At 37.8% G+C, this 24403-nt stretch overlaps 1 protein-coding gene across 2 annotated transcripts in view; it reads right to left on the bottom strand.

Moving 5' to 3' along the window:
- Positions 1-24403, bottom strand: part of LOC121316109 (neuroendocrine convertase 2) — a 61884-nt gene that overhangs the window by 17520 nt on the left and 19961 nt on the right. For both annotated transcript variants that reach the window (XM_041250885.1, XM_041250884.1), the window contains 5 exons: positions 24261-24298; positions 18011-18087; positions 10328-10416; positions 6559-6734; positions 4257-4472 (listed from right to left, as the gene is read on the bottom strand). In XM_041250885.1, coding sequence (XP_041106819.1) covers positions 4257-4472; positions 6559-6734; positions 10328-10416; positions 18011-18087; positions 24261-24298 — 596 coding nt within the window. The remainder of the gene's footprint in view (positions 1-4256; positions 4473-6558; positions 6735-10327; positions 10417-18010; positions 18088-24260; positions 24299-24403) is intronic.

Below are 24403 nucleotides of genomic sequence, written 5' to 3'. Positions count from 1 at the left end.
TTAGTAAATATAATGTCAATATAGTTACTGATACATTCCACTTACGTTATATTCAAATTGAACTCCAAACCTCCTTCATAAACCGAGACTTTGTTTTTATAAACGGACACACGGTTGCTTATCATTTACCAACACGGCTTTTGAAATCCACGATATTGGTACATTACATGAAACAAAGATTAATTAGGAAATCAGATGTTAGTTGACATGTAAATGTTTAGAGTTTAAATATTTAAAGGTTGGTGTTAACCCTATGTTGCCTACTTCATATATAAAAATAAAAACAGCAAGCATAATTCACATTGGTGAAACCCCCAATACATCTTTTCCATATCATTTATTTTTTTGTCAAGTTTTATTAGAAAGGAGAAACATACAAAAAGAGAATTTGCATGAAAAGTATTCAAGCACATCTTACTATCAACACTTGAAAAGCAATGTTGATTTAATTTGATTTTCTAATTTTCATGCCAGATGTTTGTTAGAGGTTTAACATGTACAGTGTAAAGCCCTTCTCAGAACTGACATGTTTGTGTCCATTGACATTTCCACATCAAAATGCCTCGTTCATGACCATCTCATCCCAGTACAAAAGGAATTGGGATGAGAAAGAAAAAAAAAATTAAACCAATCCATTTCCAAATACACTCACCCTCTTTGCACCACAAACATGACTTGGCACTGATATCAACATATTTTTTGCTAGATCTGCTTGCCGCGCACCTGGCGTGAGAAGTGTTTAAGGTTTATTTATTTTGTTACATTACAACGCATTAACACTGTGAAAAAAGCACTCTAATAGAAAACTATCCCCTAATATAACAAAAATTAAATTGTATTATTACGACTTGTAATAAAGTGTTACCTCGTCTTATTTTTGTTGTTTGAAATCACACTGTGTAACAAAATGTTCAAGGCTACAGTTCATGTAAAAAAAAAAAAAATACAAATAAACTTAGACTTTCCCACCTTTTAAAACTGTTTTAGACTAGTTCATTGAGTGAGCAAAGCATGTACAGTCCTGCTATTACATTAGGTGGTGTAGTACTTTATAAATGACTTTCCTACACAAAGTAATAGCACAGTGAGCAAAACATTACAAAAATTAAATTAGTGGATCACTTTTTTTCTCCAAATGGGGTTATGATGATAGTATGGACTGGAAACACTCACTGAGCTAATGTTTTGAACTTGAGCTTATAAGATAACAATCTTCTTGAATGTTTAAAAGCTATTTTAAAGCTGTGTGAGACCCTGCACCTTTAAGTTTTGCCTAACCATTATGCAACTTTTGTCGACCTAACCAGCCCCATTAAGGCCATTGCAGATCAGATCCGATCTTAACGTACTGCACATTCATTTAACACAGAAATACACATTATTGCATCTTTTACACTAAGTCCGTAATTGTTGAGCAAAGTGTGGTGCAAAGTTATTAACGGATACTATGTCCAATGACATAAAGCAGATATTGGGGAGTTCAATTTAACTAATTGGTAGTGGATCCTTTGATTACTAAAACATGGCCCTTTGTAGACCAAAGTTATGAAAACAACCTCTTTAATACAACATGTGACTCCCCTAAGTATAGTGTATTTCATTTTTAGTTGTACAGCAGACCATAAAAGTTAAAGAATATGTTGCTCTGAACTGCATATTATTGATTTACTGTCAGAAAATCAACAAATGAAACTATTGTCATAACTGAATCATATATACAAGCCGAGAGAGAGCGCAAAAAATGGGTAAGGAACCCTTGAAAGCAGGGCGAGTAGACGGCGAAGTAGACGAAGTCACATGCAAGCAGACCGGTATTGTGTAAGCAGAGAAGGAGCAAGCAAGCAGCCAAGCCGACAGTCCAGATCGGGCTAGTGAGGGAGTGGCATTTAAGCAGACCGGTGTAGTGTTATAAAGTGGTACATCATCACAATGTGGTACGCATACCAAAACTTGACCCATGTAATGTTTGAAAATGGTATGCTGTCACATTGAAAGCGGTACACTGAGATTTTGGTACAGGTGCAATCAATTGCGATGTGTTTTCCTATTGTCGAACAGAGGTACAGTTACCATTAATTATGCTTTTTTTCTTGCAAACCATTAATTATACATTATTGTTTTGCAAACAATCAATTCATCTAAACAGAAAAAAACTATTCACGACAAACAAGACAAAATGAGTCCACCGCAAAGTTGCAGAAGTTAAAAAAAGGACAATACCCAATGTATTGCATATAAATATTAGCATACTATTATCTTAATGTTGGAAAAAATATAGAAATTAAATTTAAAAAGTTGAAAAAGATTGAAAACAGCATAAAGTAACAGATGTGAACGAGCATTTCCGTGCTTCCTAAGCGGAAGTTGTTTAGGTATGCGTGAGCAAGCGCAGTGTGGTGTGTACCACTTTTTATCCACATACGTGAAAATAACACGACGCCAGGACTGAGTAAGCAGCCAAGCTGACAGAGGGCAGGCCAGGACAGGCCCCTATCCAGATTGAGAGTGAGTGGGCCAGAGACCGGTAAGAAGCCTACAGCCAGGCCGATGGCGTGCAGCACAAGAGTGGCATGGAACTAAGCATAGCGGTGTGCAAGCCACCTCGGGAGATTACAGAGCAACCCATTGTGGGGAGCCTATACATTGACTATTGTAAACGCCAGAAGACCAAACAGTGCTTATAAGCGCCAGAAGACCAAAGAGTGCTTGTCAGCGCCAAAGCAATTGCACATAGAAAAAAGAAATATAAACGGTAACCCCTGTTGCCATTAAAGACACATCACCTCGTCTCCTTCCTTATCACACGCAAAAGCCTTTCCCAGTGGAAACACTACAATATTTTAAATATATGTAATATTAACTTTAAGAAATTAATTGCAGTAAAACATCACTGTTAACATTATATCTTTTTTCTTTTTTTTTTCTATGTTACAGATGCTGGTCCAAATATGTCAAAGTAAACACCATGAATAGCCATTAGTGGACATAATCTAAAAGCAGCATGGTAGTGCCCTGGGTAATATTTCAGCATTGTCATCATGATGTAGTTTTGCCTAGGCACCTGTAACAGCCACAACATTATTTTAAAGATACAGTAATTATAGTGTCCCACAATTACTGTAGCATTATGTGGCTGTTCAATATAACATCATACAGAGTGATCACATTTCTCATTGTTTTGTAGAATGCATGTGTTTTTCAGGGGGGTGGATTAAAGTTCTGAGCTGTGGAAATGTTTTAACCCTAGGTATTAAGAGAGATGGCTTTGGGCGGTAAACATGCCAACAAAAACAATTGAAAGCTTAAAATAATGTAGCTTTAATGAAAAGCTTTATTTCTTTTTAAAGACATACAATTATTTTTATTCAACATGATTCCTAGTGAAAAGGGGATCCTCAACATATAACTACAAGATGCAACTTACATGATTAATTTATGAACTTACTGCTCGTGTGGTTATGATGCCTGCAGTGAAAATGGGTGCAGCTGCTCACAGCTCTGCAAACACACTTTTCAGCCCTAGACCTCTCTCAAGAAGAGGCTGCCAAAATATGTATTTTGAGATGTGGATTAATGCCCACTCAGGGCTAGAATTAGGTCACTAAAGTCATTGCACTTGTGATCTCTAGGTGTAAAATGTGAATTAGCCAGCCTTATGAGAAAGGGGTAAACAAGGCCACCCAATGTACTGGCAGGATGCAAACCCATCATATTGGTTTCCTCAATCCCAGATCTTTAGCACTTTACAAAAGAAGTATATTTTGCTTTGCATGCATTACCTCATTTAAGCTACATGGTTCAGTCTTGTACTGACTCCTCTTACTAAACATACTTTAAGACAGCCAGCAATATGTCACCTTTCATAGTTACTATACATGGTAAAGACCCATTTTTGAAAGTTTAAAAGTCTACTACAAACCAAACCAAGCATTTCCATTAAAAGATTATTGCAGTCTAGTGATACTATACTGTGATAAATATATATATATATATATATATATATATATATATATATATATATATATATATATATATATATATATATATATATATATATATCATATTAATGCAAACCCGTAGTTCTGCTGTTAGGATCTGACAGTACATCAACATAGCTTTTGCCATTATTGTACATTATATCATCAGTGAGCAGTCGAAGCATAAGCAGTCATTATCAATTAGAAAATTGCTTGAGGTAAAAGAACATTTGCTGCTTTTTGTAAAGAAAAGAAAGACATAATAATAACTCCACCCACCACACCAGCTTCAGGGTTCCTCTTTCTTCCATTGCTAAATGTAGAAGCCAGGGTGGAAGAACAGCTTTCATCGTAAAGGGCTGTGCGGCCGTCATTGATTGCTGAATTGATAGAGATGGTCCACATGCTAGATGCATAGCCGTCACAGTTGCAATCATCATAACTGCCTCCATCTCCCGAAGCCCAGACATAGATGCTTCCCTTACCGCCTCTGCCCTGTGAGGGATAATGAATCTGTCAAGTTAAATTATTCCCTTTAGTCTAAGCGTATTGCCCATCAGTCAAGGTGCCCCAGGAAAGGTGATAATTGTTTACTGCCATATTTATATCAAGCTTGCAGTGCACCTTTTTTTGACTGCTAACCTTGTTCGGCTAGCTTGGTCGTTAATAATAAGATTTCACAGGGCCGCATAAGGAAAGAGTAACAAACTTGCACTCTGTACTTTACCTTGCTGTATTGATCTTTCCATTTACTTTATCTGTGCACAACAATCCAACCTTAGCTTTAGGAGAGGTATTTTTATTTCACACTGTTTCTGTATTCCTCAAAGTTTTGAATGCAAGCAATGATTGAATGTACATTATGTCATTAAATATACTCTCATTGGCAGCATTGCTTATTAAAATATCAGCTTTAATTTAAAGAAATTTAGACTCCATAGAAGCCAAAAAGCAGACTTGTGGAGCATCAGTACAGTATACAATAAACCTAGTAACGAAAACTACATCAAGGCAAGGGTTATTTGTATTATTACACAACAGCATATCTTCAATAAATAGTGTTGTCCTAATACAGAGATTAAATGAATAAGTCTAAATAATGATCATGTTGTATTTGTGTTGACAATTCTCATGCAGATCGTATTTATGTTCCACAAAAATCTTAATACAATTTAAACAAAATAGTAAATAACAAAATATAATATAACGAGTATACCCGCTATAATTAAGCAATCAAATTTAATTTCCAACTAAAAATATATAAAGGGGGTGTGGCAAGCTGGCGAGTGGATAGAGGCCCAGAGACAGACTGCAGTTCAAGAAAATAACTATTTTATTATAAATAAACACAAAATGAAAGGGCACAAGGGCCAAAACAAAGCAATTTAAACACAAAAAAGATAAAAAACAAAACTTACAAAAATAACAGTTTTCCAGGCTGGGCAATGCCTTCACTGGATTCAAACTTTCTAAACAACCCAAAAAAAAAACCAACCTGCTTCCTCAGCTCCCTCTCCCCAAATGAGAAGCAGAGGCCTCCTTTTATATCAGGTGGCTGGGCGCTGATTGATCGTTAATCAACCTAATCAACTAATCAACCCCAGCCACCTGAACATAATAAACCCAGGCAGGCAGGGGAAGTTAACCCCATCCCTGCCAATTTAAGGGCAGAGCTTTGCTCTGCCACAGGGGGATACTTAAATAACGCACTGATGTAACCAAGCCAAACAAACAATGGAGGACAAAGAAAAAGAGCTAACAAACAATAAACCAACTCAACTATACCTTGGGTTTCAGTTGTTTGCATACAGTATATTGAAGCAACCTCAGTGATGTCTGACATTATACTGCAAGTGGACTCTTCATCCATAGAACCAGGGTGGTAGCATTTTTCTCCCCATGAAACTCCAATGAAGTGCTTTTCTCTTCTTATCTTTGCAATTTGCTTCCCATGAAAAAATGTTTGTCTTTATTTATCATGCTTCCCAGAACCGGAGCACCCCCACCCCCTCCTCCAATTATAACTTTGCTTATAATGCTCAAATTATGTGTCCCCCGAGACCCGCATTATAGCTAGGGAGCACTGTGTATACATATAACAGCATGAAAAACTTTTCAAACACGGGGTGCTTCATCTTGAGACAACTGCAGACAAGAATCTCCTCCAGTGGACAACCACTAAGGGGAAAAAAGATGACAACTCCCATTAGAATCAAGTCCATATCCACTCTGAGTTCTCAATAAAAACAACAGTCTATTTCACATCTTTAAAATGTCACAGTAAATAGAGCTAACTCATTTCAACCAATAGGTCTACTCTATGTTAGCTATGTTTACTGTGAAATTTTAAAGATATGAAATAAAGACTACTGCTTTTATTGAGAACTTGGTGTGGATATGGACTTAAATCTAATGGGAGTTGACATCTTTTTTCTCCTTCGTGCTTGTCCACTGGAGAAAATTCTTGTATATATATTACGCCCTATGTTTTTACTTAAAGGACATTGACTGAAACAACACACAAGAAAATAAGTAACTTTACAGTAGGTAAACCACTTGCCTTCACGAGAGTACAACATACCTTATTCACACCATCTGCCATGGCTTGTAAAGTCAACTCCCGTGGTCCGTCTACAGTTTTACCATCATCAGTTGGCCCCCAACTGGCACTGTAGATGTCGATAATTTGAGGCATGTGACTTATTGATGAAGCTTCGATTATATCAGTCATAAAAGGCTGGTCCAACATTCGAATACCTACAAAAATGAATCATCACATCATTCTGTATTCAAGAAACAAGTTTAGAAAACTGAAAAAAAACATGAACTTGTTTTAAGGTTTGCTCTGAACAGGTCACCCCACTCGGGTTAGGAATGTCAGTCTTTATTTATCTGGGCAGTTTTCCTTTGCTTCCTTTTTGTAAGATTTGAAATTCTGACTGAAAATCTGAGTGCCCTACATTGGAGCTTCCTAGTGGATGAAAGGTTTCTTGTTGAATAGGTTAGAACCAAGGCTTATGTTTTTCTCAGTATGTACTTTTTCTTTCATTATGTGTCTACTTTTAGAAATGTCCAAGATTTAAGTAAGTGACCAAAAACTTGGTTTATTGAGGACAGTGGAAAATTGACAGTACCACAAGATCAATTATTTTGTGATCTTCAAATAACACATTTTTATTTACATTTTTTCTGTGTCCTTACTGAGCCACAGTAAAAAAAAACAAAAAAAAAAAAAAAACAGGGTTTATTTCAGCATTTACTTATTGTATTCCTTTTGATTTGAACGGTACAGGCAGGCACATGAGCGTGTTTAAGTTCAACAAATGTTGTTCCTATTAATAAGCAGTAGTATAATCGGAAGCAGTGGTATTTAAAAATAACAGAAGCCAGTTTTCACTTTAGTGATGTAGGCTACAATATATGTTTTCATTAAAAACATGTTGTTTATTGAAATTAATGTTCGGCTTTCATACTGATGTTTGTTGTGCACTACTCATTGAATCAAACCAAGTAGTGTAGGAATTTGCTTGTATCATTCAAGACGTTTTTCAAATCAAGTAAGCTTATTTCATTTGTGTATAAAAAAATGACAAAAGAGTTGCAGTCGTCCTTTCGCATGTAAGTGGTAAAGTAATTAAATGTCCCTGGAAGTGGATTGTCTCTGTTTAACAAGAACTTGCAGAATGGATAAAACTGTGTTGAGAATTGTAAGAAAACACATTTGAGTGTGTGGCAGGGCAGGGCCCTGTCTGTAAATAACATTGTTTTGTGTGTGTGTGTGTGTGTGTGTGTGTGTGTGTGTGTGTGTGTGTGTCTATATATATATATATATAATGTATTTATTTATTGTTGGGATACCATAAAACCACTGCGTTAATTTTAGGAAGCTACAGAATAAAAGCCTGCAAGAAGTCTATTGCCTTTGACATAGCATTGTACTTTACACAGCAATATTCCGATCAGTTGTGTATGGACCAGCACATCCTCTATGTAATCATTATGGACTGTCATGACCTGTTATCTGTAGAAATGTTAATTATCTAATAGCATTTATATCATAACTCTGGAAAACTGCCACTGAAGTAAAATTCAGGTAAGAGGATTAGAAGACATAGGTATATTTAAAATGATAACAGTAATAATTCTTCTGTACAATTCTCTCCTGCTGTTGATTATTAAAGATACTTTTATGCAGAGACTCAAACCAGCTGAAGTGAAATGGCTCAGTGCACATCATTCCCTCCAATTACTTTAATAAACAAACTCCCAAAGGACTAATTGAGTGGTGGTTCATTTCTGCTTCTAACAGCATTTACCATTCTGTACACACAATGAGAACACATTCCTCTTGCTTTGTTCCCTAGCCAGTCTATTTGACTGATCAAACAAACTCCCACACAAATTAAACGCTGAAGCCCACACCCTTCTAATATAGCAAGTGATAAAATACTGGTGTTTGAAGGCTATATTCACAGACCCTGATTAACACTAAGCTTGGATTAGTTTACCTAAAGTAACATTACATTGTTTCAATGATAACAAGGGATATTCCTTACAACCTGTACTGCTGTTTAGCTATAAAATTAACAGTTGAATAAATAAGAAAACAATTTACACTCTTAGCTGTAATTTTTGTAAATTATATAATTACAGATCCAAAGCGTCACATAAAAAGGGTGCTCAGAATTCTGCTGTATGTATTTTGGATTTTGATATTTCCTTTTCTTTTTATATATATATATATATATATATATATATATATATATATATATATATATATATATATATATATATATATATATATATATATACAGTACTGTTTCTTCTTTACGCTGAAGATAGTTCTTAATGACTTTCGCTGTCTGTTTGGGGTCGTTGTCATGCTGCAGAATAAATTTGGGGCCAGTCAGATGCCTCCCTGATGGTATTGCATGATGGATAAGTATCTGCCTGTACTTCTCAGCATTGAGGAGACCATTAATTCTGACCAAATCCCCAACTCCATTTGCAGAAATGCAGCCCCAAACTTGCAAGGAACCTCCACCATGCTTCACTGTTGCCTGCAGACACTCATTCGTGTACCGCTCTGCAGCCCTTCGGCGAACAAACTGCCTTCTGCTACAGCCAAATATTTCAAATTTTGACTCATCAGTCCAGAGCACCTGCTGCCATTTTTCTGCACCCCAGTTTCTGTGTTTTCGTGCATAGTTAAGTCGCTTGGCCTTGTTTCCACGTTGGAGGTATGGCTTTTTGGCCGTAAGTCTTCCATGAAGGCCACTTCTGACCACACTTCTCCAGACAGTAGATGGGTGTACCAGGGTCCCACTGTTTTCTGCCAATTCTGAGCTGATGGCATTGCTGGACATCTTCCGATTGCGAAGGGAAGTAAGCATGATGTGTCTTTCATCTGCTGCAGTAAGTTTCCTTGGCTGACCACTGCATCTACGGTCCTCAATGTTCCCCCTTTCTTTGTGCTTCTTCAAAAGAGCTTGGACAGCACATCTGGAAACCCCTGTCTGCCTTGAAATGTCTGCCTGGGAGAGACCTTGCTGATGCAGTATAACTACTCTGTGTCTTGTTGCTGTGCTCAATCTTGCCATGGTGTATGACTTTTGACAGTAAACTGTCTTCAGCAACCTCACCTTGTTAGCTGAGTTTGACTGTTCCTCACCCAGTTTTATTCCTCCTACACAGCTGTTTCTGTTTCAGTTAATGATTGTGTTTCAACCTACATATTGAATTGATGATCATTAGCACCTTGTTTGGTATAATTGTTTAATCATACACCTGACTATATGCCTACAAAATCCCTGACTTTGTGCAAGTGAACCTAGAAGAAATGATGCTGTTTTGAAGGCAAAGGGTGGTCACACCATACATTGATTTGATGTAGATTTTTCTTCTGTTCACTTACTTTGCATTTTGTTAATTGATAAATATAATGTCTATTTTTGAAAGCATTCTTACTTTATAGCATTTTTTCACACCTGCCTAAAACTTTTGCACAGTACTGTATATATATATATATATATATATATATATATATATATATATATATATATATATATATATATATATATTTTTATATATAAAAAGTATTATATATAAAAATAAAACACTGCAAAAATATTAATGACAATGTAAAGCAGCCACTATCTCCCTAAAGCCATCCCTAAAGCCACTTTCACGCAATGCTTTGTGGAAACTTTTATAAGCAACTAGTTGTAGGGGACATTTTCCAGTAATTTTTCAAAGCTTATTACCTTGGTGAAAATGTTATAAAAAAAACCCAAAAAACTTGTTGCTTCGACAGTTGCCATAAAATGTTTTGTGAGCTTGTAATGGTGTACCTGCCACTTTTGAGCTGAACGCCACTCCTACGCCACAGATGTTGTTATTGGCTGCTGCAGAAACTTCTCCAGCACATCTAGTTCCATGGCTATAAACAATCAAGAAGCGGACATTAGAGGAAAGGGATTTTAAAAATGCATGTATTTTTATTGGAAGTTGCAATAATTAGTAGGTGCGTTATTTCAGCTGGTTCTGTCAACATACTGCACAATCCAGACATCAGTAGTAAAACACTCACTAATTAAAGTGCTGGTCGTTTATATAGAATCATTTCAAAAGAAAGCATGTGGCTGAAAACTTTTACATTATTTAAAGCCCCTGCTCAGCCAATGTACGATATAAAAGCATTAAAACTACGTTAAGCGTCTATACATCAGGTCTCTCATATGGTGCACAGGATATGACAACTTGTCGTTGATTTCACTATTTCCAAACACTGCTAGTATATAACTGCAGCTAAAATTTATTTATGATGACATTTATCCTATTATTATGCATGAAAAAGTGAAATAGAAGGATATTTATATGAACCATTGAGACAAGGATAACAAGGAGTCTTCAACCAGCTTAGTTCGAGAAAACTGAACCAAGAAGGCTCCAAATACTTAGTGCACTTGTAGTAAATCTGTTTTGTGGAAACACTGCTGCAATAACTTTTGTCTGTGTCAATTATTTTTATACAAGACCTCCATACCATGCACATTTAAAGCAAAATCACTCTAGATGTGTACTTCACAGTACATAGCCTACACATAACAAAGCACTCTGTACTGTAACTGGTCGAGACACATTTATTATCATCATCATCGTCGTCATTATCAGAAGTAGTCGTTTACAGCCCTGTACATTCTATAAGAACTGGAATTTACAGCCTTTGTGTAGGCTAGCTAGTAAGATTATAAGGTTTGTTATCTCAAAACTGTAAGAGAAAGGAGGAAACAAAGTTTTAATCTAACAATACAGTAATTGTAATCATTAAAAAATTACAAAACCCACTCATTTCAACAGATAATAACAGGCAATGATATCACTCCAGCCAGAGTAAAATTGCAGCAGATAATTTTAATTACAGGAGAGTGTGAACAGAGAAAACAGCACAACAGCCTACACTCATAAGTGAAAAACTGAAGCATAACAATTTCCAAACTGGAAAATGATAACGAGAAAGCAGAATACTTTTTTTCTATAATTCATACAGATGTTCTGCTTTTTCAAGCTGTTGTAAACAGCTACAACTGATAATAAATAAAATACATCCTGTGATATTAGTATCTCAGGCTTCTGGTGACAGTGACCTTCAGTCTCATCATTTATCTTGCCAACTTTCATGTAGTGTATTCCTTATTGTTAATAAATACAATTCAGTTATATACAATGACCTACCTTTTGATGATTTCGTCATGGTAAATGATGATGCCGGCCTTTGCTGTGTGACATGTCTTCATGTTGTGGGCAAATACTGTTGGGATTGCATCAGGTTTTAGCCTTGGCTTGCATTAATACCCCAGATGCTCTGCCTGCATGCTGCTTTTGTGGCATTCAGATTCAAAGTGGTCTTCACAAACGAAAGAATTTCGACCGAATGGAAAGGCTTTCAGTGTATGCCCTGTTCTCAAATTATGTAGCCATTAAAAAAAAAAAAAAAATTGCTACGATTGCCCGTTCTGAATTAATAGGCTTTGGCACACAAAACAACATTTTCATCTGTTTTTAAACATATTATTCAATCACCCGAAACCTTTGCACTCCCCATGTCGCACAATATGCATTTTCACCTCTATATCCTATAAATCCATGCGCGCAACTTTTGGCCTATCAGGGAAATCAATGGCTTGACCTCACGTCGCTGCCTGAAAGGCTCCAATATGTCAGCCCCTCAAGTGCTACTTGACTCAGAAAGTGGACAAAGAAATTGTAAAAGAGAGAGCTTTTGGGAACAGGTACCCTTTAACTAATGGTAATTACCACTGCCATAATAATTGGCAGTAACTGGTGCATGTTCATGTTAACGTTAAAGAGATATGACCAGCTTGAGATGAGGCCATGGCTCCTAGAGGTCGTCGCTCTTCTCAGAGCAGTAGTGGCCCATGAGCTGGGAGCCAGCCAGCCAACCTCTCCTTTGTTGGGGCTGTGGATGGCCTAGTCATCGCTGCGCCAAATGCCTGACAAGAGCCGTCCTGAGGGAGCTAAGGGCCCCCGCCCGACGACGGAAAATTCCCAGGGGTCTGCTTGAGCAGGGGAAGCTGGATACTAACACATACCCCTGTCACGGCGGAGGCGGTCAACCTGGTGATGGTGGTCGAGAGGACTTCGGTGAGTGACCACTGTCCTGTTCCAATCCGTATCGAAGGGGTGCCCTGCTTGTGCAGCCAGACATCCTACAAGCCCCTTCCCCGGGTCATCTAGTTAGTCATCAACTGCAACTGAATACCACTCCTGTTCTGTATGGGTGGAAGAGGAGGACTTGTCCATCAGGTCAGTCTCATCAGAAACGGGGGGGGGGGTCGTATCCATCCACCTCGACCAGAGGAGCTGCCTGAACAGTGCTCTCTGCCAACCACCACCACTTTCTCTAGGTCCCCAAGTCAGTGGCCAAGGGTCTCTCCTTGATCACAAAGTGTAGAGGAAATTACTCGCGAGGCAGCAATTGCAGTCTGGCAGCATAATTGTGAGGGGCTTTTCCCAGAGCAACAAGGCCAGCTACAGAAGCTGTTGTTGAGATTCCGTCACAGGTTCACTGCTAAGGCCAAAGAAGTGGGCCGGACACACTTGGTCCAGCACAAAATCGACAAGGGGGATGCCGTACCAATTAAACTGAGACCCCGCCGTATTCCACTGGCTCCTCAGCCGGAGGCAGAGAAAATCTTGCTAGGAATGCTGGATACGGATCTGGTGGAGCCTTCTGAAAGTCTCTGGATGGCCCCCATAGTTACGGTCCCTAAAAAGAATGGAGAATGGAGGTTCTGCATGGACTACCGGCGGTTAAACAAGGTCACTAGAAAGGACTCTTACCCGCTTCCCCACATAGACAAATCCCTGAACTTGGTGGCTGGTTCCTCGTGGTTCACGTCCTTGGACCTAAGGAGTGGCTACTGGCAAGTAGCCCTCGCCCCTGAAGCTCGACCAAAGACTGCTTTTTCCATCGGGCAGGGTCTATGGCATTTCCGGGTGATGCCGTTTGGACTTTGCAACACTCCTGCTACTTTCGAGCAGCTTATGGAGCGAGCTCTAACTGGCGTCCCCCGGCAGTGCTGCCTTGTCTACCTGGACGACCTGCTGGTGCATGGACCCAGCTTTGAAGAAGCCCTTGCACCCCTCCAACGGGTGCTGTAATGCCTGGAGACAGCGGGTCTGAAGCTGAACCCGGACAAGTGTCGGTTCATGAGGAAGGAGGTCACCTTCCTCGGACACTGTGTGGGGAGTCAGGGCATCAGCAGCGAGGCGGACAAGATCAGCGCTGTGCGGGACTGGTCTATCTCTGCTAACCAACGACAAGTGAGGGCCTTCCTGAGATTGGCCTCTTACTATCGGCGGTTTGTGGCCAACATTGCAGACAAGGCAGCTCCCTTGAACCGCCTCCTTAAAATGGGTGTGTTTCTCTAGTGGAGCCGCGATTGTCAGGCCATTTTTTACCAACACCCCAGTACTCTTTCCCCCTGACCCAGGATTGCCATTCTTGCTGGACACTGATGCAAGCAACCTGGCGATTGGGGTGGTCCTCTCCCAACAAGGACCAGAAGGACAGTGGGTACTGGTCTACTACAGTCAGGGTTTAACCAAGGCGGAAACCCACTACTGCGTGACTCGAAGGGAGCTATTGGCTATGGTGGCTGGAGAGCATCAGTTACGCCACTACCTCTGTGGTCTTCCGTTCAATGTCTGGACCGAGCACGCCGCTCTGCAGTGGCTACTGACTTTCCAGGAGCCGAAGGGAAAAGTTGCTCAATGGATCAAGCAGCTGCAGCCCTTTAACTTCACGGTACAGCATCGCCACTGCGACGACTGCTAGGACGGGAGCTGGGGACCCCAGCAGCACTGGTGTTCAGCCGACCACCCGACTCTGAATATTCCCCCGGGACCGGAATATGCTTGGTGGCTCCAAGACCAGCTAGACCTCGCCCACAAGTTTGCCCGGGATCAGCTTCAGGCGGCAGGCTGCCACCAAAAGCGCAACTCTGACATTCGTGGCGAGCTGGTCTGTGTGTACAACCCCCAGCTTAAGCGCCGTTGCTGCCCCAAGCTGGACAGTGCTTGGGTGTGGCCATGAAGCATGCTGAAGCCACTAGGGGAAGTCATCTACCGGGTGAAGTTTCCTAACCATGGCTGGAAAGTGGTGCTGCACCAGGATTGACTTGCCCCCTCCCGAGGGTTGGCCGGAGAATCGCCCCTGCCTGCAGAGGCACTGGTGGAGCAGCCTCGTGGATCACCCCTTGGAGCAACGCCATCAGCGGGACCCGTTAGTCCACCAGCTACCTCACCCGGAGCAATCGGACCAAGGCCACAGAGGCCAAGGCGGAGACACCGCCGTTTCCTGGTTTAAAAGAGCCTCTCGGAATGAAGAGGACTACGTGGGGGGGGGGCTTTGTAACGGCAGGTCTCAAGGAGGGCTGGTAAGATGGGCAGGGCTGGCGCTGGAGTGAACGGGAGAACTCAGCCTGTACTCTTCCATCCTGTGAGATTACCCAGACTGAGGCACCAGGGCTGGGGGATTTTCATACAGCTGTCATTCTGGAACCTTCCAGCAGGGTGAGTTGTCCGTTCTGGATTGGTTGGAACAGGCACCGCCTCCATTCAGCTCTCCTATAAAAAGGAGCTGACAGCTGGATCCAGGGGTTGGACTGAGAAAAGGAGAACAGAGTGAAGAGAGAAAGAGCTAGAGAGAGTAAGAGCTAAAGAGAAGAGAAAGCCAACTAGCAGAAGCATGAGCTGTGGCTGACAACTCTCTGGGCAACTCTCCGCGATCCAAGGGGAATCTTCTCACTGTTTTCTAAGTTATAAGCACATATTTTCTATTATCAATTCCTGAGGTCTCTTCCTCCACACAGCCCTCAATCATGTCCCGTGAATGTATTATTATTGGTATTGATTCAGCTCAGGCCGGTCAGGAAAAATGCTTTATCGTGACAGTCAGAGGGTATTGTTGGCGAGTGGGTTATGTTGCTTCTTACATTGTCTTTCAATTTTTTACTATCAAACCATTACATTTTCCCTAAAATAGTCTATTTTGACTAGCTCTATTTTATACAATATCCTTTTAGCCGCTTAGTAACAGCAGTCCTAATAAACACTTACAGGGATACTTTATATCATGTACATTTCCCTAATGTTGCATGTCTTATCTGTTTCATATTTTATTATTTGGGTTCTGTATGATTCTCTGTTATTATATCATATGATTATTTATCATGCACAGTATCTATTCTTACTAACATGATTACTAAAGAATTGCTTCTGAGTAGACCACTTAAAGCTGATTTCATAGGTGAGGTTGGGAACTATGTTAATGTTGCCCAGGCTGGCTTACACAGTGCTAGACCAAACTTCAATGCATTACATAAACTCTCTTCAGAAATGACTCTTTTCAGAAGCACATTTTACTGGATAGTTAGTAGAGAAATAATCCTAATCTCATCAGAAACAACAGCACATAATTATGCTATAAACACAAAATAGTATATTAAAAATACTGATCAGACTTTTATTTAATATCATATAATGAACATATGATATTGATTGATAGGCTTTTTGAGATTTCATGGGTTTGGAGCTGGAGGTGTATAGATAGTAAACAATACAGGTTGATATGCTGCTTGTAGATTGATTTTAAAATGTTTAACAACCATTTCAGAAAGTACATTTCATTTTTTAAAGTTTCCACTTTGGAAGAAAGCCGCTCTGCATGATTTTTATTTCATAATATAATTGAGGCCAGATCGGGTTATTTTGGTGTGGACTTTAAATATATAATATCAGACCATATACTAAAAATAAGAAAAGAAAAGGAAATAACTCTTAACACACTGTACAGTATTGCTGTGTTCAGATGCAACTGGTCATATCATGGGCTGCAGACTTACAGTATAGCAATCCATTTTAATTGATTGGGCACACACTGGTATTTTTAACTACTTTTACTGCATGCATGTTGTCACACAAAAATCTCCAACATAAAACCTTCTTTGGGTGTCATTGTAATCACAACTGAAGTCATCACTGACAGTTAAAACTCTACAGTTAGAGATCCCAACTGGAGCCTCAACCAGCAGAAACTCCATTTGAGATCTCAACTGGCAGAATTCCATATCCCAGTAGGAGATGAAATAGGAGTTACACTGGTCCAAATTCAGTCTGTACCAAATGTTTCCAGATTGGGACATCTATTGCAATCATTCCAGTGGAGATGCCAACTCGAGAAACAGTCCAGGTGTTTGGAATAGTTATTAAGCATGGTAAATTGTGAACAAAGCAGAAACAACAATGTTTAATGATAATGTAATGCTGCCCACCTTCACTGCTTAAAAGTCAAGACCAAGATTATTTTCACTCTATATCCTAAAGGGAAAGCTATTGCTCCACCAAGGCCTGGGTTATTCTTATTGTTAATTGGCTTGAAATAACAGACACTACTATTGGAAAATGATAAGGTATTCTTCAATAATCGAATGCAGTAGGTAAAAGCATGTAAAAAATATCACCTTGTAAAGATGTGTGATATATTTAAACTCTGTTGAAGTAACAAAAGTGTAAGTGCAGGGTAAGTATGGTGTAGCTATAGTTTAGTGTGTATATAAATATATATATATATATTATATATAATATATATTATATTATTATATATATATATATATCTATATATATATATATATGAAATGTATTGACATATTTTTAATTTGATAACTTTCCATGATTTAAAAGGATAATCATCAAAGTCTTCAATGTTAGAGGGCTATACACAATGTTGAGTTAAGAGTCACTGATAACGGACACCAACAATCCCTTCCAGAATTAATAAAGTATCCTTCTCTTGTACAGTATGTGTTATTTATTGAGCCAAGGTTTACTTAGCACACCTGGTCCTACCAAGTGCATCTCTGATATATACTGTATTCACTAGTTGCACCTGGAGCCTGTGGTGTGTATTTGTATTTGGTTTTTTTTGTCATCTTTAGGCTAGTATGGAAACACTTGGTGGAGTGTGGTGGAAGGGGCATGTCAAATGTTTCCCAGTCTACAGTGAACTGTATGATTCTTTCCTGCTGATAGCACACACACACACACAAAACTACACAAATGAGAATTATCTATCTTTTTTTTTTAATCAAATGTCTAGCAACCAGCTCTGCTAATGTTAAAAAATATAAAACACACAGACACAAAAATGATAAGAAGCATACCGTTTAACAAACAACATAAAAGTTGAAGGGTTTTTTTATGTTTTAATTTTTATTTTTATACTGCAGCCCAAAAAAGGATAGTTCATATTGATACTGGATACTCCATAAGCTTTAATGCAGCTGAGCTAAGTGCTCCAAGATGTTACTTAATGGAATTATGTGTAGGGAAAATCAATACGGAGACTCTGAAGGAACTCACAGTGCTATCCATCAAGCAGCAGTGGCCACTACTGATCCATATTATTATTAACACAGTCTATACTATACTGCTGACCAAATCTATATTACCTGTTAAACCAGTCGTCCGTGTAGCGAGGGTAGGGATAGGGGTCATTGCTGCTAAAGTCATAGCTGGCTTCTGCATTCTGCAATAAGAAAGGTTAGAGGCAATATATTACATGAGTTGTGTTAAAAGCTGTCAAAATAGTAAACTGTTCCACTCCACTGCATCTACTTTTTAACTGTTATTAAAATATGGACATTTATGGAGAATTAGTCAACTTCAAGCAGATGGGAGACAAAGAACTCTCTATCTATCTTAATACACAGTACAACCCTATTCTGCTCAAATTAAACTGGTAATAACATGTGTTGCAGACCTACAATATAGCAATCAATTGTAATTGATCAGTAGCTAAGTTACTGCCTTGGATCTGGCAATACGCATGCTGTTATTACCTTTGTGCTGCCTGTTGAAAAATAAATGTGCAGGCTTTTAGAAAACAAGCTTAGGCAGCCTCTTTTGCAAATTAACAGCCTGCCAAGAAGTTTTAGTATGTAATAAAATGATATGGTTTATAGTTTATGTTAATAAAGTGATTACGAACAGCAATTACAAGCCTTACATTTTGAGAAACTGTCAGGCATGTATTAGGGATGAGGATATGTATTTTTATATATTTCAGACTGGATGCTTTTTCTGAGACTGTACAAATACCATATTAATAGTTATATGATAAAACTAATGGTTTATGGTCCTTAGGTCTTGATTTCATTTGATTTTCAAAAAAATATCTGTAGCCCAAGAGAATTTAGATCAAACAAATAGCATTTTGGAAAAGTGAATGAAGCAAATCACATTGCCATTTTTTAATCAGCCCACATATTGTTCAGTGTTTAATTTTGCTATGCATTACTTTTTCAGCTGCACAATTAAAGGATCCTCCCTCGCAGCAAAATCTTCTAAAATACAGTAAACACACGATTAAGTATGTACCATTAATTCACTATATCTGTTTAATTGTTTCCGTAGCTTAAATAGCAGCTAATTGTGCAATGTACCATTCACTACACAATACAAACGTTTTTCCCTTTGTCCTTAGTTGCTAATTTTGAAACTTAATAACCCAATGAACAGCAAACAATTAGAGCACATCATTTCAAACCGTATGCAGTTGTATTAGGAACAGAGCTGTTTTTACATCTACTCCATGTGAGAGACAAAGTCAGTTGAAATAAATCAATGGTTACTTTAAAGTGATCTCTGCTTGTCTTCATAAACTGCCAAGTACAAGGCTTCTAATCCTAAACTGTCACCTCAGCTTTTTTGCACCTGGTCTCATGATAACGTTGTAGAATGTGTCTTCATGGCAAAAGCCTTAGATGTGGAACACTCCATGAATATGAATTTGAAAGTGTGAAATCTGCAAATAGATCACAGAACTTGGAGTGGAGCTAAGGGCCTTCTCAGATCCAATTTCATATATAACTACAGAAAAGAAGAAGAAATTCCCAGTGGATGTTTTATTCTACAAAGCTGTGTGGAGCCTAATGTATTCAGTAAATTAATTTCCCTTTGTAAAACACATACTTTTGGTTTAAAGTTCAAGATACTTTGGTTCCTTACTTGTTTTTTTCAATTTTTGTATTGACTAAACAGACTAAAGAAACTAAGGAGCAATGTTGTCATATGTCTATAAAAGTAATCAAATTGTCTACAACGGTTGTTAAAAATGGCACATCACTTTGTTATGTTCTGCTGCATAAATTATTCTCTGCAATAAATTTTTACTGCTACAGAAATTAGTTTTTGATTATTAGATTGTTATTTGATTTTCTTTGGAAAGGGTTTACATTTTTTGTTCTATTCAGTTGTTAGTTAAAGCTACTTAGCCATAAACATAATAGGTAGCGACAATAGCAAATCTAAAACAACTGATGAAATTTAAATTAGAACACAGCAATAATAAATTGATTAAAATAATAACAGGACTGAATAAAGAACTGTATAAACACAATTATGTGGACCACAATAAATAGATTTAACAAACTAATTCAGAAGATTGCAGTATCTCATATCTTGCTTAATTGCTTAGTCATGCTCAATTGTACAAATAAATAACTACTTAGTGTCTTTCTAAATTGTTTCACAGTAAATGCTGTATAGGGAAGCTAATATTGTATGTCTACATTCCCTAAAGATAGGTTAGCCATACCATTACTCCCCACTTGAAACCTGTTTGACATCAGTGCCAGTGTTCTGCCCTTTTTTGCAACCTGTCACTTTTTGCTACCTTTGCACACTGCACATGCACAACACATCTATTATGCCAGAAATATCTGCCCAACCTAACCAAGAGACAAAAAAAGATTTAGAAGGTAAGATACTTTAATTTCTGTGACTGTTTCTTTATTAATAGTATAACTTTAGATTTGAAAATATAGCAGCTGTTTATATAAGTATCTAAAGAAAACATTCCTTAAAAACCTACTTGACAGTTACTACTCAAACGAAGCGGCTCAGATCGCTCTAAGTTAGTAAAATATGTTATACTTTTGTAACAATTCCTTTATTATTCACATTGCTCTTTAAAATGGAAAACACAATTGCAGTTCTTTTATAAACTTGTGTGGTTGCTGACTGTTTTCCTCACCGGTCTTGTGGCAAATTTTCCCTCCTGCTAAACCCCCCTCCCCCCGGGATCATAAACGTATCACATGATGATTTGGTTTTGTTTTGCTCTGCATTTTTTTCTGTGAAAAATACAGCATTAGAAAGGGTTTTTTTGTTATGTATGAACCACAACAATAGTCAAAGAGTTTGCTGTTAGTGTCAAGTTCTGAGGTAACAATTAATTCAGACTGACTCTGCCAGGACTCTAAGGCTAAGACATGTATAGCCATAGATTCACTTTCCAAAATTCACTAACTAATGTTCCTACAGAATATATAAGTGGTATTGTCTGACATCAAAATACAACTTGCCACAATTCACTACCTAATTTTTTCTACAGAATACGCAGGAGTGTCATTTTCTGACCCCAAAATACAACTTGCAACAATTTAATACCTGATTTTCCCTACAGAATATGTATGGGTGGTATTTTCTGATGTATCATAATTTAGTGCCTTCCTTTCCTACAAAATAGGGTGGCAAATTCTGGCAAATATATACTGACCAAATTAGTACAGGTAGCAAATTCTGAAAAATCAGCTTGGTAAAGTCACTTCTGAGTCTATAGTTCAATTCTTCTAAATGCTACAGCAATGACTCATGAATTATACAGCCATTGCTCAAAGTTCAACACTGAAGCAATAAAAAAAATCATACTGTTAATAGCCCATAATAGGCATACATAATCCTGATTATGTATGTATGATATTGTCATTAATGTTCCCATTGGGCAAACAATTTCTATGTAACCTGAATATCAGATGAGCCTTAAATGTTAACAATTCTGTAAACTGCTGTCATTCCACTCCCAGACTATTTATCCCATGGTGGATCATGTGAACTCCATTATGGCAAGGAAAAAAAGCATGTTGTTTAGAACTGCCTAGAAAAGATGACATGTTTATAAAACCATTTCCCTGTGTTTCAATAGTTTGAAATCGACACACTGCCAGTGAAAAGTCCTTTATATAGGTATTGTATAGTAAAAGCATAGCAAAGTGTAGTAAAGCATGTGAAAAGATAGTAAAGCAGTAAGCTATGGTACAGCATATTTAAAACCATGCTTAACCATGATAAACTATGGTAAATGCATAATATAACCACAGGGAAAAGGAGGGGAAAACTGCAAAACATTTTTGCTGATTTATAAAAGGGACATATAGTGAAAGGGATATATAGTGAAAGGGATATATTTGAACAATAAGACACAACAGGGTGTCGGTTGTGCTAGAATAACCGTACGTTGGCCAAGTGCCTTTAGCCCCTGGAAGTGCAGTTATTCTAGCGCAACAAACACCCTGGAGTGTCTTATTGCACTTACAAAATGGGTTACTAGTTTTTAGAAATAAAGATATACTCGTAAGGACATACTCCTAAGGGGAATAAAAAACATATACCACAAACAATCATTCAGTATTGTTTTAATACCAAAAGTATATATTTAAAATAAATAGCAATAAAATGTGTACTTTTTCTATTAAGTCAATTAATTCAGGGATTATTTTACCTAGTGGATCTTTACCTTCATTGTCAACAAGCTATGCTTTCGACCCCTGTTTACGGCCTCTTTTCAACCATCTTTTAATAGAACCTTCAGCCTTGTCTGTCAATTTTCATCCTCTCTGTTGTTTCCTACCTTTACCGGTTTGAATGCAGGGGCGACAGGCTGCTCAGATAGCCAGACATAGTCAGATCAGTAACTGCCATTTCTTGACTAAACTCTGTTGTTTCCTACCTTTACGGGTATTAGTGAAATGATCAGATTAAGGCAGATAGACAACTGGCATTTCTTGACTAAACTCATTCTCAAGGCAATCTGAGTCCGAATCAAAACAACAATAGAAATTAGAAATGATTTCAGACATTTTAAAAGTTGTTGTAAAACATGTATAGGTGACAGTATTGTTTGAAATACCAACACGCAGCTCCGTCCTGAATTTCAGCGGCACATAACTAAATTGGAATGTAAACAAAGACACAATCAAAACTAGTCCCAGGAAGCATGCTATCCACTCATGTTATCCCACTCGAGTGAAATAACAAAAATATATCCCACGCTAGATATACACTCATGGTATAAAGTGAAATATATAGAATCTTTCATAGACATTAAGCTTTTTAGTGTATATTTTAATTCACTTATCTTTAAGACAGGTTTAAAAACATTTTGTTACACCAGATCATTATTAAACTCAATTTCTGTATAGTTATGTAATGTAAAAGGTAGTATACAATATAAACTGTATTTTATGGTACTATATTGCATTACATTTACCATTATCCTGACCGTATCTCTAGGTATTGTCCATTACTGACTTAAAGTGTTACCAGTATTGCCGAAATACAATATGTTACTGATCATTCTTCATTTTATTGACATGCCATAACAATAACAGTGTGTCTTGGCATCTCCGAGGTTTCCTGGCAATAACTAAACCTGAAATTGGGTTGTCTTCACATAGATTTAGTCATTTGATAATTACTTGATGTTCTGCTGCAAATCACTACATCATTGACTCCCCTCAAGGTGTAAGTTAAGAATATTAACACCTTACACTTTATATTATGTATGTGAATGTTACAAAGCGTATTTATTTTTCATATTTCCATGGCTAGCTTGTAGCAGATATAATACCATTACATCACAATTGTGTAACTGTATTTTATATTGTTATTTAAAAATATTACTTATTTATATATAGTTACTGGCTGTACATTATACAACAGGTGCATATGCCCAGCTTGCTTAGGAATTACAGGGGTTGCTTAATTGATTAACAAGGGAAAAAAATATGAGAATGCAGTCAAGTAATAGTACGCGAATATTCATTCTCAGATACATTATTAAGACAATTGTTTGTCTGCTGCTAGTTTTTCTAGCTGATATTCAGTATTGTAAACTGTAGGCTAAAGAAAGTGGTGTTCTGGAACAGATTTTTGAGAGTGAAAAGTGTTAACGCCAGCCCTGCCACAGGATATACTCCTAATAGGATTTTAAAGCAATAGCAGTATCTAGCTGTCCCCTCGATCCATGTTCAGAACAAGAGCTACCCCCATTCCCCTGGTGAGATGAACAACACATAAATATTTATGAGTTTCTCATTCACACATGTGTAGCATTGCAACAGTCTTGCTGCTCGTGTACCATTCATCCCTGCCTCATTGAACTTCTTTTACGTTGTATTTGTGGCTCTGTTTTATTTAAACAAAAAATATATTCCTTGTATAACATTTTAATGGTTCAATTTCTCTCTCATAGACCTGTGTAAATCCACTCAAGTCTGAACCTCATTATATGGTTCTGCTATCTTTTGACACCTTCATCTTTTCTGCATTAAATGAAGGCAGTTCAGGCACACTTTACTTTAAGAGATACTTTTTATAACATAAAAATGTGTTAAATCAGTTTGATTTTTTTTTCATTTTATAAAGTAATACACCTTTTCTTTAAATCTCTACATGCTACTTGTATGAATATATGACACCTGACAACAGTGCCAGTTGTTGATTTGGACACTGCATATATTTCTTTCACCTTTCATCATACAGGGAACCTTGCCAGCTGTGCAGAGTAGTATTTAACTGACTGCTAATCAACACTTCACTCCATAGTCCAAATATACTAACACCCATTACTGTACTTACATAATTGGAGGCAAGATCAGGATGCAAGTAGTCAATTCCTGTAAGAAAGGAATAATTGTTGAAGGACTGTAAGAGTAGTTAAAGGCTTAAACATATTTGCACAAACACCTTTAACTTCTAACAAAGAAGTTGATCTAGAGACC

This window comes from Polyodon spathula, chromosome 5 (assembly GCF_017654505.1).
Source record: "Polyodon spathula isolate WHYD16114869_AA chromosome 5, ASM1765450v1, whole genome shotgun sequence".
NCBI classification, from domain to species: Eukaryota; Metazoa; Chordata; class Actinopteri; order Acipenseriformes; family Polyodontidae; genus Polyodon; species Polyodon spathula.
The sequence above is the reverse complement of the archived record's forward strand: the minus strand, read 5'-3'. Positions and strand labels throughout refer to the sequence as shown.